The following is a 13,096-nucleotide window of genomic DNA, read 5'->3' as shown; positions in this document are numbered from 1 at the left end:
ACGTGCATCTTAAATGAGGACGCCTTAACCCCTAGGAATGAATCTCTCCTGTCGAGGTTCACCCACTGTGGCAGGCAGGATGGGGAGATATTCTGGGATGAAGGAGCCACCTACCTAGCACCCCTAAACATCCCTCAAGGGCAGTCTTACCTCTAATGCCAACCTTGCCTGGTCCCCTCCACTGAGCCCTCCCATCCCCCACAAGACAGGGAAGCAAGCATTGGCCAGAAAGAAGCAATGAAGCAGGGGGATTTGGGAGAGAGAGACAATATGCTCACCTGATGGGATTCATGTCAGGCCGACTGGGCTTGGAAACAGCTTTCACAAATTTCTCAGCAAGCTGAATTCTACAATCCAAACAGAGTCTCTCAGAGGCAAGCAAGGGTGCCTCCACCAGCACCCGTCCCCAGGGCATATTTACGGCACCAGTGAGAGAACTCGCCTGAATCTGCAGCAAAACTGCTCATATGCCCCAGAAGCCCACCCTGCCCTGCTCCACTGCCGTCTTGATGCATGTCCTCTCCCTCTCTCTGGATTCTGACCTCTAAATTTCGCTACATCTTGGTTGGTTTTCCTGAAGTGTGCCTTCAGCTGTGCTCAATCACCTCTGCTAGAACTTCAAGTATCATCTTTACTATATATGTCTACTCCATCACCCCAAACCACAAATACCACAGTACACCCACTCAGATGAACCAACTCAGGAGTGACAGCAGCATCATGGTGATGTAAGACGTCCCTCCTTTTTTAGCAACTGATTAGGCATCCATCCACCAACAAAAGTGCCTCTGTGGGAATTGTGAGATCCAGATGAACCAACTTAAATGGGACCACCCAAGCACAAGATGTTCTTCAGAGGAGAAGACCCTCTCTCCCCCCATAAGGCTGCCCTCTTGCTCAACCTTAACACAAACATCACCTCTGATCTGAACAGCTATGGCAAAATGGAGAATGCTGATATCTATGACAATCACGGCCCACGTCCTAGCCAACTCTGAAGTGCCAACACCAGTTTCTCACCCTGTCCTTGGAACCGGCCAGTGGGTAGGAGAGGGAAACTTAAGCAGAGAAGGCCTGGGTGGAGGGCCAACCCTCGGAAGTTGCTGCCATAGAGCTGCCCTGGCCCACCCCTCCCACCCTCCCCAGGGCCCAGGTCAGACCGCTGGTTAAAGTGCTGCTCCCGCACGTCACTGCCATTCAGCACGAGGACATCGAGGATGTGGATGGCACTAATCTTCCGCTGGGCCTTCCCCTAGAAAGATAAGTACACTGCCCACACTGCTAGGCATCGGCCTGGGGCCCACTCTGCCCACCATGCACGCTGGCCTCCTTTCTACCCACAGCTGGGGGGAGGGAAGGACTCTAAACACAGGATATGTCTCTTGCCTCTCTCAACTGATTCTCAGCAGTAAATTGGCCCAGGCTTCTGAGCAGGCAGAGACCTGAGGTTTTGGGTGATGAGCCCCCTTGAACCTCAAACCCAGTGAGGCTGCCACCATGGTGTTCCAGCCAGGGCCTGGCTTCCCACCCTTGCCGACTGTTCCACTGACTATTCTGAAAGTCATCTGAATGCCTGTAATACCCAAAGCTCATGGGAAATAACAAGTTGCTTCTTTCCTAAGGGATCCCTGGTCAAAGACTAAATCAGCAGCTAAAATCCCAGTAGGCCCACCAGGACCCTCAGTGCACAGAGATGATCAAGGTCTTCTCCTACACATACAGAGACTATGGTCCTTCCTACCTGAATATACTGTGGCTTAGAGCAACTGCTCAAAGAGAAGGAATAATTACAAAGCGTTCCCCAGGCCCTGGGCCCTGTCAAGCACCATGTGCAATGTAACCCAGTTAACTCAGGGAAAAAGGCCAGGCTCAGCTGTGCCCCAGTTCCCTGGCTGGCAGGGCCAGAACACATGAGCAGAACCACCTCTGACCTCCCCTTTCAGCTCGTGGACAATCTCCACAGAGAGCAGAGTGTCCCGGGGTAGCTCTGTCTTCAGGTCCAGCTTGACCCAGCGGTCTGACTGGCGGCCATCCCATGTGTAGATCTGGGACTTCTACGGACAGAGAGAAAGGGCCTGGTCAGGCAGGCATGGAATGTCAGGGGTGAGAGGCTTAGTTCTCAAAAGGGCTTTTATTTTTATTCATTTATTTTATTTTTGAGGAAGATTGGCCCTATGCTAACATCTGTTGCCAAGCTTCCTCTTTTTTTTTTTCTTTTTTCTCCCCAAAGCCCCAGTACATAGTTGTGTATCATAGTTGTAGACTTGTAGCTCTTCTACATGGAATGCAGCCTCAGCATGGTTTGAAGAGCAGGGAGTAGGTCTGCGCCTATCTTCACCAGGATCCAAACCGGCGAACCCCAGGCCGCCGAAGCAGAACACGCAAACTTCACGCGTGGGCTACCAGGCCAGCCCCTCAAAAGGGCTTTTAGTTGGCGGCTACAAGCTGATAGGGCTGGAAAATGTAAGAAGAAAATGTCTAGGAGAGACTAGCCAGTTCTACTTCAGTGATAAAGATAGGGCTTCCTCCACTGCCTCAGCAGAAGAGAATTAGAGATCTGGCTTGGTCCTGGCGGTCGGTAACAGGCCCAAGGCACCATTCAAAAGGCCTAAGTCTGTGATTAGTGGCCCTCAAGAAAGATCCAGCTTGGTGTATGTCTGAGGTGGGTTTGGTGAAGGGTCCATAGAGTAGAGGGGGAGACAAAGTAAAAAGAGAAAAACAGTGTGAGAGGACACAGAAAGTAAGTGAGGAAGAAGAGATAAAATTATATAGAAAGACAAGTCAGAGTGGAAAGAAAGCAATGATGACTTTACCCAATTAAGTAAGATACAGAACTGCCAAGGCTTTCCCTCACCTCATTTTAGACTCCAAGGGCCCCAGAATAAGGATAGGTGGTGTCTTTGCAAGACAAGGGATGACATGGGGTGGTGGGGGTGTTGCAAAGAAACAGCTGCATGGGCTCCAGCCAGATTAGCCTGCTTACCATCCTGCTAGCTTAGGAAATTCTACATCACAAGAAAAGAGGCAGTGTTCCCTTTAGCAATGCACAGGGATGAATAAGCAAACACACGTATAAATGAAACAATGAATGAATGAATGACACTTGGCTAACTCAGAGGAAGAAAGGAAGTGAAATTTCTTTTTTTTTTTTTTAATAATTTTATTTATTTATTTTTCCCCCAAAGCCCAAGTAAATAGTTATATGTCACAGCTGCACATCCTAGTTGCTGTATGTGGGACGTGGCCTCAGCATGGCCAGAGAAGCGGTGCATCGGTGCGTGCCTGGGATCCGAACCTGGGCCGCCAGTAGCGGAGCACGCGCACTTAACCGCTAAGCCACGGGGCAGGCCCAGGAAGTGAAATTTCAAAGCTAGGGTCAAAGCCCAGCTCCTTAGTGCCAAGAGAACACACACTGAGTGTGGCAGGTAGCTGTTCAGATTTCCATAGACAGAGGGTAAGGTTCCACCACCCCAAGCTGGAGAGGAAGCCAGCTGCAGACTTACCCCGAGGCAGATAAGGAACTTCTGCTCGCTGCCAGACACCATGCAGCGGTAGTCGAGCACTGGGCGGATCTTCTCCAAGGTTTTGGAGGTGAGCAGCGTGGGCTTATAGCTGAAGATGTCAATCTCAGTGCCCTGTAGACCCAGGTCAGAGAAAACACGGCTGGGTTGGGGCAAGGGACAGGTGCTCAGCATGGGTGCCTGAATCGGTGGTAGGGGCAGGCTGGGAAAGGCGAAGATAGGAAGTATTTGCCCTCTGAAACATGCCCCCGTGCCCGCTGCTCTATATAACCATGCACTAACTGGTATCTAATTCCATCTGCTTGGAGTGTTCCTTTAGGACCGATTAGGCGAGGCTGGGAAAGGAAAGAACACCTAGTCCCCGAGTACAGATTGATTTAGCAGAGCTATAAGGAAATGCCACCAAAATATAAAAGCCACTTCTCACCAGCAGTTGGTTTGACAGCAGTTCTCTCTCCACCCCATTCAGAAAAATGTACACACGCTATTCTTTTGAGGCCATCTTGAACCTCATTCTCCAGTCCCTGACCCCACAAAACCAGCACAATGGCCCATGATCTGGGCCAGATTTACATGAAGCCCAGGGAAAAGCTGGAAGTCAGATAGTAGAAAAAAACAGGGCAGAAGAATTCTGAGGACCAGCTCAGCAGAAACAGGACAGGGAGCCTAGGGTTAGGCCAGCCCCACTACAGAGCTCTCCTGGCAGCCTCTCTTGGCCCTCTGCCCAGCTCCTACCTAAGATCATCCTACACTTCATGTCTCCCCTGCAGGCAAATGTCATGGGACCCTGAACTTGCCGGAGTAATAGCCAGCACCTCCTTTTGGGCAGTAGGAATGCTGAGCACAACACATCTCAGGACAAGAATGTTCAGGCAGCTAGACGGGCTCTCGGGGAACTCAACACCCTACAAGGTTCCCACCTGTGCTGGCCTCAGCTCAGCCCTTCGGAGCTCAGGTGGTGGATGCACAAGCCCTCTAGAGGCCAGGCATCTGCAGGTCTCAGTGATCCCTTCCACATCTAGGGTTAGGCCTCTCTGAAGTTTTATTTTCAAACTTACCTGGATTAGCTCAAAGAACTTAGATTTTGGGTCTGAGGAAGAAGGAGCAACTCGAGCCTGGTCTGGGATCTGAAACGAGACAGCCCAGAGCTTTGACTTTCAAATGCGCTTCTGACCAAGGCTATGTGTGAATCTATGTAGGTGAGGGGACAGGTTCAAACTGGGGAAGAGGAAATGGCATGTAACAAAGGAGGCTAGAAAAGGGGGGATGGAGGTGGATACTTCAGTTACCGCTCCCTTTCAGGCCCTGTGGTGCATACCCCAAAGGCCACTTCCCTTTCTCTGGGGCTCTCTGTGGTCAGTGCTGCAACACAGGGCCACCAGCAGCAAAATGAGGCCTGTTCACCCACCACCCTTGTCCTTTCTGACCCAGCTGCAGGATCAAACTGACAGTGAAAGGGCCATGGAGATCATTCCCAACAATGCTGAGACGCCCAGCTCTGAAATGCTGTGAGGGTAGACAGACATTTTCATACAGGGAGAGACCCTAAGGTGACAGGGTTGGGAGTCAATCCCATTCTTCTCTACAGCTTCCCTGCCCTGAAGCAACAATGGCCTGGGGAGATGCTCACCCCCCAAAGTCGGAGGCACTCTTTCCGGATCTCTGCCTGCCGAGGCTCACTCAGGGTCCTGGGAAAACGAAGCCAGCAAGTGATTAAAACCTCCAAGAGGCACAAGGAGTGTGCCTCCTGTGCACCCCTCAGAACCCTAGAAAGGAAGCCTGCATGAATGAACGTTTGTGCACACCTGGCAACCATGCTGCCATTAGCCTAGGGTGCTTTTAACACTCACATGGCTCTACCTCTTGAAGATGGGAGCTCAGATGTACACAAAATGGGAGGACTTCCCCTTCCCACCACAAAGGAAAGGGAGAAGACTGCCCTCCTGACCTCCCTGGATGCCATATACCCTTCTTCCAATTACCCATCAGCACATTCTGGCTCCTCCTCTGCTAATACGGGCCACATTAAGTCCATCCAGGGGATGTCACTATGCCCCAGAAAGCTGAATTAGCTTATGTTTGCCCCCTACCAGAGGTTTTCCTTGACCAGTCCTACCTCTCCTCTCTTGATCACTCTACGCTGTGTCCCCTGAACATTATGTATTCTACTCGCGCTATGCCACTCCACAACTCTGATGCACTGTCAGTAACTTTTCCTATATCCTTCTCCTGGGTTACTCTTATCTGCCCAAAGACACTGTAAAGTCTTTAAGGGCAAGGTTCTGGGATCCTTCACAGACTACAGCAGAGTATGAGATAAAAGAGTAGGCATTTTAAATGTTGAAATGAAATAAACAAAGAGCTCAGGGGGAGGAGCAAAATGAAAAGATCTTCCCTTGAAATAGATGAATTCTGGAAAGTGGGCAACACTCACGTGTCTTGAACAAAGGCATGGATTTTGGCCAGAGCTTTGATCTGCAGACTACAGTGGCTAGAAGAAAAAAAAATGATTTGCTTTCAGAAGGATTACCAAAAAAGACAACCCAAAGACATCAGGACAGCGAAGTTGAGCTGGAGCAGTGGCCATCTGTATTTAGGGGCAAGTTGAAAGAGAATCCCCTCAACCACACACCAAGGTACAGTTACATGGGGCCTGCCGATGGTTGAGGGTAAAGCAGAACTGAGTCAAACCCTCCAGACACTCAGATCTCAAGTCCTACTAAAATGAAGGTTTTGATCCCATCCTTAAAAATTTGAAAGCAGTGGTGAACTGATCCTAAATAAGCCAACAATAAAGCCCAGACCCAGTTCAACTACAGACTAAACTGACTCAACTACCTACACTAACAGCTACCCCTTCTACTTTAGTCTCCACTGTTCTTTTACACACAATGTCTAGCATTTAATAAAAAAGTATGAGATGTGATAAAGCAAGAAAATGTGACCCATTGACAAGAGGGAAAACAATCCAATAGAACAAGACCCAGAGATGGTCCAAATGTTGGAATTGTCAGACAGGGCCTTTAAAATAACTGTAGGGCCCGACCCCATGGCATAGCAGTTAAGTGTGCGAGCTCCGCTGCTGGCGGCCCGGGTTCGGATCCCGGGCGCACACCAATGCACCGCTTGTCACGGCATGCTGTGGCAGCGTCCCATATGAAAAAAAGTAGAGGAAGATGGGCACGGATGTTAGCCCAGGGCCAGTCTTCCTCAGCAAAAAGAAGGGGATTGGCATGGATGTTAGCTCAGAGCTGATCTTCCTCACAAAAAATAAAATAAAATAACTGTAAAAAACATTTTAAAGGATCTAGTGGTAAGGTGTACAACATGCATAAAAAGATGAGAATATCAGCAGAGATATAGAAACTATATTTTAAAAAAGCAAATAATTTTAGAAATGAAAAATATGGTATTGGAGATAAAGAATGATTTTAATGGGCTTATCAGTCAGCAGACTGAACACAGTAGAGAAAAGAAGCAGTGAACTTGAGGACTGACAGGTCAACAGAAATCCAAAGTAAACATAAAGAGAGAAAAACATGAAAAAAACATAACAGAGCATCTGAGCTCTGTGGGACAATAAAAAACAGTTTAACGTAAATATAATTGGAGTCTCAGAAGCAGAGGAAAGAACAGGACAAAAATATTGACAAGATAATAGCCAAGGACTGTCCCAAACTGACGAATGAAATCAATCCACAGATTCAAGGTCAGAGAATCCCAAGCAGAATCAATACAAAGAAAGCCATATACAGTCATGCATCGCTTAATGACGAGGATACATTCTGAGAAACGCGTCATTAGGCAATTTCATCGTTGTGCGAATATCAGAGTGTACTTACACAAACCTAGATGGTGTAGCCTATTACACATCTAGGCTATATTGTACTAATCTTATGGGACCACTGCTGTATATGAGTCTGTCGTTGGCAGAAACGTCGTTATGCGGCACATGACTGTATAAACACATCATGGTCAACATGCTGAAAACAAGAGATAAAGATAAAATCTTGAAAGTAGCCAGAGGAAAAAGAATACCTAACATACAGGGAAACAATGGCTGATTTCTCATCAGAAACAAGGAAGGCAGAGAACAATGGAGCAATATCCTTAAAGTGCTGAAAGAAAAACATTGCCAACTCAAATTCTATATCCAATGAAAATACCCTTCAAAAATGAAAGGGAAATAAATACATTTTCAAAAGACAAACGCTGAAGGAATAAGTCTCCAGCAGACTTGCACTACAAAAATAGGTTAAAAGAAATTCTTTAAGCTGAAGGGAAATGATTCCAAATAGAAACCTGGTTCTGCAGAAAGGAATGAAGAAATGGATAAATATGTCAGTAAATATCAAGGACCTTTTTAAAAGAATTAGATGTACATATATAGGTGTATCTTTAAATCTCTTTAAAGGCTATAGACTGTTTAAAATAAAAATAATAGCAATGTAAAATAGGGTTTATATAAAACAAGAACACAAAGGCAGGAGGACTGTAAATGCATGTTTACTGTAGTAAGGTTCTTACATTGTTTATGAAGCAGCAGAATACTTTTTGAAGGTAAACAATGATAAATTAAAGATGCATAGTGTAATCCCTACAGCAACAACTAAAACATAATACAAAAGGCATAAAAAAGAAAAAAAAAACAAGGAGATAAAAAGGAACACTAAAAAATACTGAATTCACCCCCCCAAAAAAAGGAAGGAAGGAAGGAATAGAGAAACAAAGAGAAGACAAGATAAACAGAAATCAACCAACCAAGAGAGAGGATTTAAACCCAAACATATCAATAATTACATTCTATATATAAAATGTACTAAATACCCCAGTTAAAAGGCAGACTGTCACACTGGATAAAAAGGTTAAGGCCCAATCATATGTTATTTACGAAGACAGGTTGAAAATAAAAGGACATAAAAAGATAAACCATCCAAACGCTAAGCAAAAGGAAGCCAATGTGGCTACAGTGATATCAAAGTAGACTTCAAGACAAAGAGTATTACCAGAGATAGAGAAGGATATTTCATAATGACAAAATTCATTAAGACGACAAAACAATCTTAAATGTGCATGTGCCTAATAACAAAGATCCCAAATATATGGAGTAAAAACTGACAAAACTAAAGAAATAGGCAATCACAGTTGAAGACTTGAACAGCCCTCCTTTAGCAATTGACAGAATAAGGAGTCAAAATATCAGTTAAGATATAGAGGATCTGAAAAATACGAGGAACCAACCTGACCAAATTAACTTTTTTTTTTTTATGAGGAAGATCAGCCCTGAGCTAACATCCACGCCAATCCTCCTCTTTTTGCTGAGGAAGACCGGCCCTGAGCTAACATCTATTGCCAATCCTCCTCCTTTTATTCCCTTTTTCTCCCCAAGGCCCCAGTAGATAGTTGTATGTCATAGTTGCACATCCTTCTAGTTGCTGTATGTGGGACATCGCCTCAGCACGGCCAGACAAGCAGTGCATCGGTGCATGCCCGGGATCCGAACCCGGGCCACCAGGAGCGGAGCATGTGCACTTAACCACTAAGCCACGGGGCCGGCCCCCAAATTAACATTTATAGAACACTATACTTAACAGCAGTTGGAATATTCACCAAGATAGACCATGTGATTGACCATAAAAAAAAAAGCCTCAATAAATTTCAAAGGATCAAAATCATACAGAGTATATTCTGAGTACAACAGGACTAAATCAAATAGATATCTTGAAAATCTCAAAATATCTGGATATCAAATACCACACATCTACGTAATCCATGAATCAAAGAACAAATAATAAGGGAAATTCAGAGAATATTTTGAACCATATTAATGAACAGATAACATACCAAAATGTGGGAGATTCAGCTAAAGCAGTCCTTAAGGGAAAATTTATAACATTTAAACACACATGTATGTAGGGGCCAGCCCTGTGGCTTAGCGGTTGAGTGCGCGCGCTCCGCTACTGGCGGCCCAGGTTCAGATCCCAGGCATGCACCAACGCACCGCTTGTCCAGCCATGCTGAGGCGGTGTCCCACATACAGCAACTAGAAGGATATGCAACTATGACACAAAACTATCTACTAGGGCTTTGGGGAGAAAAAGGGGAAAAAAAAAGGAGGAGGATTGGCAATAGATGTTAGCTCAGGGCCAGTCTTCCTCAGCAAAAAAAAAAAGAGGAGGATTGGCATGGATGTCAGCTCAGGGCTGATCTTCCTCACACACACACAAAAAAACACACATGTATTATATATAGTTATTTAAATGCTATAAATAAATAAATAAAAGGAAATTATTATTGCCTTTATTCTCCTTAGTTTGGGCTTAATTTGCTCTTCTTTTTCTAGCTTCTTTGATTTTAGATCCCTTCTTTTAATATATATATAATAAAGGGATTATAAATGGAGTAATAAAGGGAAATTTATAGCATTTAAATATATATATATTTAAACCAGACAAGGACTTCGAAAGAATACATACTTAGAGACTAATATCCTTCATGAAAACAGACACAAAAATTCTTAATAAAATATTAGTAAATCAAATATAGCAATATGTAAAAGTGATATTCATGACCAACTGGAGTTTATCCAAAAAATGCAAGATTTGTTTACCATTTGAAAAATCACTCAATGAAATTCACTGTATTAATGGAATAAAAAAAGAATATAATAATTTCTATAGATAAAGAAAAAGTATTTGCGGGGGCTGGCCCGGTGGTGCAAGCGGTTAAATGCGCACGCTCCACTGCGGCAGCCCGGGGTTCACTGGTTCGGATCCCAGGCATGCACCGACGCACCACTTGTTGAGCCATGCTGTGGCGTTGTCCCATATAAAGTAGAAGAAGATGGGCATGGACGTTAGCCCAGGGCCAGTCTTGCTTAGCAAAAAAAAAAAAAAAAAAAAAAAAAGAAGGATTGGCAGATATTAGCTCAGGGCTGATCTTCCTCACAAAAAAAGAAAAAGTATTTGACAAAATTAAACATGCATTCACGACAAAAACCCTCAGCAAACTGGGAATTGAACAAAACTTTGTCAGCCTGAGTCTGATAAAGGACAACCACAAAAAATCTATAGCTAACATCATACTTAATGGTTAAACACTTTACGCTTAAACTCAAGAACAAGGCAAGGATGTCTGTTCTCATCACTTCAATTCAACATCGTACTAGAGGAACTAGTCAGTGCAATAAGGCGAGGGAAAAAAACTACCATATGATCTAATAATTCCATTTCTGGGTATTTATCCAAAAGAACTGAAATCAGGATCTCAAAAAGACAGCAGCACCCCTATGTTCACTGCAGCACTATTCAAAACAACCAAGACGTGGAAACAACCTAAATGTCCATTGACAGATAAATGATTAAACAAAATGTGCTATACACGTACAATGGAATATTATTCAGATTTAAAAAAAAAAAAAAATTCTGCAATATGTGACATGAATGAACCTTGAGGACATCATGCTAAGTAAAATAAACCAGTCACAGAAAGGCAAATACTGCATGATCCTAATTATACAACGTATCTAAAATAGTCAAATTTACAGAATCAAAGAGTGGAATGATGGTGCCAGGGACTAGAGGGAGGGGCACATGGGGAGATACTTAAATCAATGAGCATAAACTTTCAGTTAAGCAAGATGAATAAGTTCTGGAGATCTGCTGTACAACATTGTACCTTTAGTCAACGATACTGTATTGTACACTTAAAAATTTGTTAAGAGGGTAAATCTCACGCTAAGCGTTCTTTCTATAGTACAATTAAAAATTTTAAATAATTTTTTAAGGGTATACAAATTGAAAAGGAAAGAGTAAAATTGTTTATTCACAGAAGACATGATTACGTATATAAAAAATCTTAAGAAATCTACTAAACTACTAGAACTAATAAGTAAATCAAGCATTCTCACAGGATATATAGTCAATATACAAAAATCAATTATAGTCCCATATACTAGCAATGAACAATTGGAAAATAAAATTTTAAAAATATCATTTCCGGGCTGGCCCGGTGGCTTAGCAGTTAAGTGCATGCACTCCGCTGCTGGCGGCCCGGGTTCGGATCCCGGGCGCGCAGGGACGCACCACGTGTCTGGCCATGCTGAGGCCGTGTCCCACATACAGCAACTGGAAGGACATGCAGCTATGACATACAACTATCTACTGGGGCTTTGGGGGAAAAAATAAATAAAAATTAAAAAAAAAAAAAAAAGTATCAGAAAATAAAATTTTAAAAATATCATTTCCGGGCCGGCCCCATGGCTTAGCAGTTAAGCACACGCGCTCCGCTGCTGGCGGCCCGGGTTCGGATCCCGGGCGTATATCGACGCACCGCTTCTCTGGCCATGCTGAGGCCATGTCCCACATACAGCAACTAGAAGGATGTGCAACTATGGCACACAACTATCTACTGGGGCTTTGGGGGAAAAATAAAATAAAAAAATTAAAATAAAATAAAATAAAATAAAATAAATAAATAAAATATCATTTCCAATAGCATCCAAACCCATAAAATTCTTAGGGATAAATTTGACAAAAGATGTGTAAGACCTCTATACTGAAAACTTTAAAACATTGCTGAGAGACATTAAACAACCTAAATACAATCATGCATCACTTAATGACGGGGATATGTTCTGCGAAATGTGTCATTAGGCAATTTCATCACTGTGTGAACATCATAGAGTGTACTTACACAAACCTAGATGGTATAGCCTAAGACACACCTAGGCTATATGGTACTAATCTTATGGGGCCACCATTGTATATGCAGTTTGTCACTGATTGATATGTCATTATGCTGTGCATGACTATATACAGATATTTTTTTGTTCATGGATGGGAAGATTCAATATTGTTAATATGTCAATTCTCCCCAAACTGATTTATAAATTCAATGTAATCTCCATCAAAACTCCAAAAAGCTTTTTATAGAAATTGACAAACTGATTCTAAAATTTACATAGAAATGCAAAAAACCTAGACTAGTCAAAACAATCTTGAAAAAGAAGAACAAAGCTAGAGAACATACACTACTTGACCTGAAGATGACTTTTTTCAAGGTATAGTCATCAAGATAATATGGCAGAGGACAGACAAACAGATTAATGAAACATAGTGCCCTGGATAAAATCACACATATACAGTCAATAATTTCCAACAAGAGTGCCAAAGCAATTAAATAGGAAACGGAAAGTATCTTCAACAAATGCTGCTAGAACAATTGGATACCTGTAAGGAAAAAAGAATTTCGACCGCTACATCACACCATACACAAAAATTAATTTCAGGTGGACTATAGACCTAAACATATTGAAACTATAAAACTTGTAGATGAAAACAGGGGAATATTTTCATGACTTTAGCATAGGCAAAGACTTTAGAAAGAAAACACACATCACTAACAAAAAGAAAAAATTGATAAATTGGATTTCATCAGCAAAATTTTAAACTCCTAGGCATCCAAATTGAAAAAGAAGTAAAATTATCTCAGTTCACAGATGACATGATCTTTTATGCAAAAAATCCTGAAGGTTCCACAAAAAACTTATAAAATTCAGCCAATTTGCAGGATAC

At 43.2% G+C, this 13,096-nt stretch overlaps 1 protein-coding gene across 5 annotated transcripts in view; it reads right to left on the bottom strand.

The window, feature by feature from the left end:
* Nucleotides 1-13,096, bottom strand: part of CMTR1 (cap methyltransferase 1) — a 67,848-nt gene that overhangs the window by 9,500 nt on the left and 45,252 nt on the right. For 4 of the 5 annotated variants that reach the window (XR_015554121.1, XR_015554122.1, XM_004424190.3 and 1 more), the window contains exons 14-20: nucleotides 5,956-6,012; nucleotides 5,152-5,209; nucleotides 4,580-4,648; nucleotides 3,504-3,635; nucleotides 1,932-2,054; nucleotides 1,161-1,252; nucleotides 279-347 (exon numbers count right to left, since the gene is read on the bottom strand). Coding sequence is in view for 3 of the 5 variants with exons in the window: in XM_004424190.3 (XP_004424247.1) it covers nucleotides 279-347; nucleotides 1,161-1,252; nucleotides 1,932-2,054; nucleotides 3,504-3,635; nucleotides 4,580-4,648; nucleotides 5,152-5,209; nucleotides 5,956-6,012 (600 nt within the window). In the remaining 2 variants the exon portion in view is untranslated. The remainder of the gene's footprint in view (nucleotides 1-278; nucleotides 348-1,160; nucleotides 1,253-1,931; nucleotides 2,055-3,503; nucleotides 3,636-4,579; nucleotides 4,649-5,151; nucleotides 5,210-5,955; nucleotides 6,013-13,096) is intronic. The other variant, XM_087438540.1, reaches the window with a different exon arrangement.

Source organism: Ceratotherium simum, chromosome 13, assembly GCF_057802395.1.
Source record: "Ceratotherium simum simum isolate JZ-2026a chromosome 13, ASM5780239v1, whole genome shotgun sequence".
In the NCBI taxonomy this organism is placed as follows: Eukaryota; Metazoa; Chordata; class Mammalia; order Perissodactyla; family Rhinocerotidae; genus Ceratotherium; species Ceratotherium simum.
Note: the sequence above shows the minus strand (reverse complement) of the source record. Positions and strands in the feature narration are given on the sequence as shown.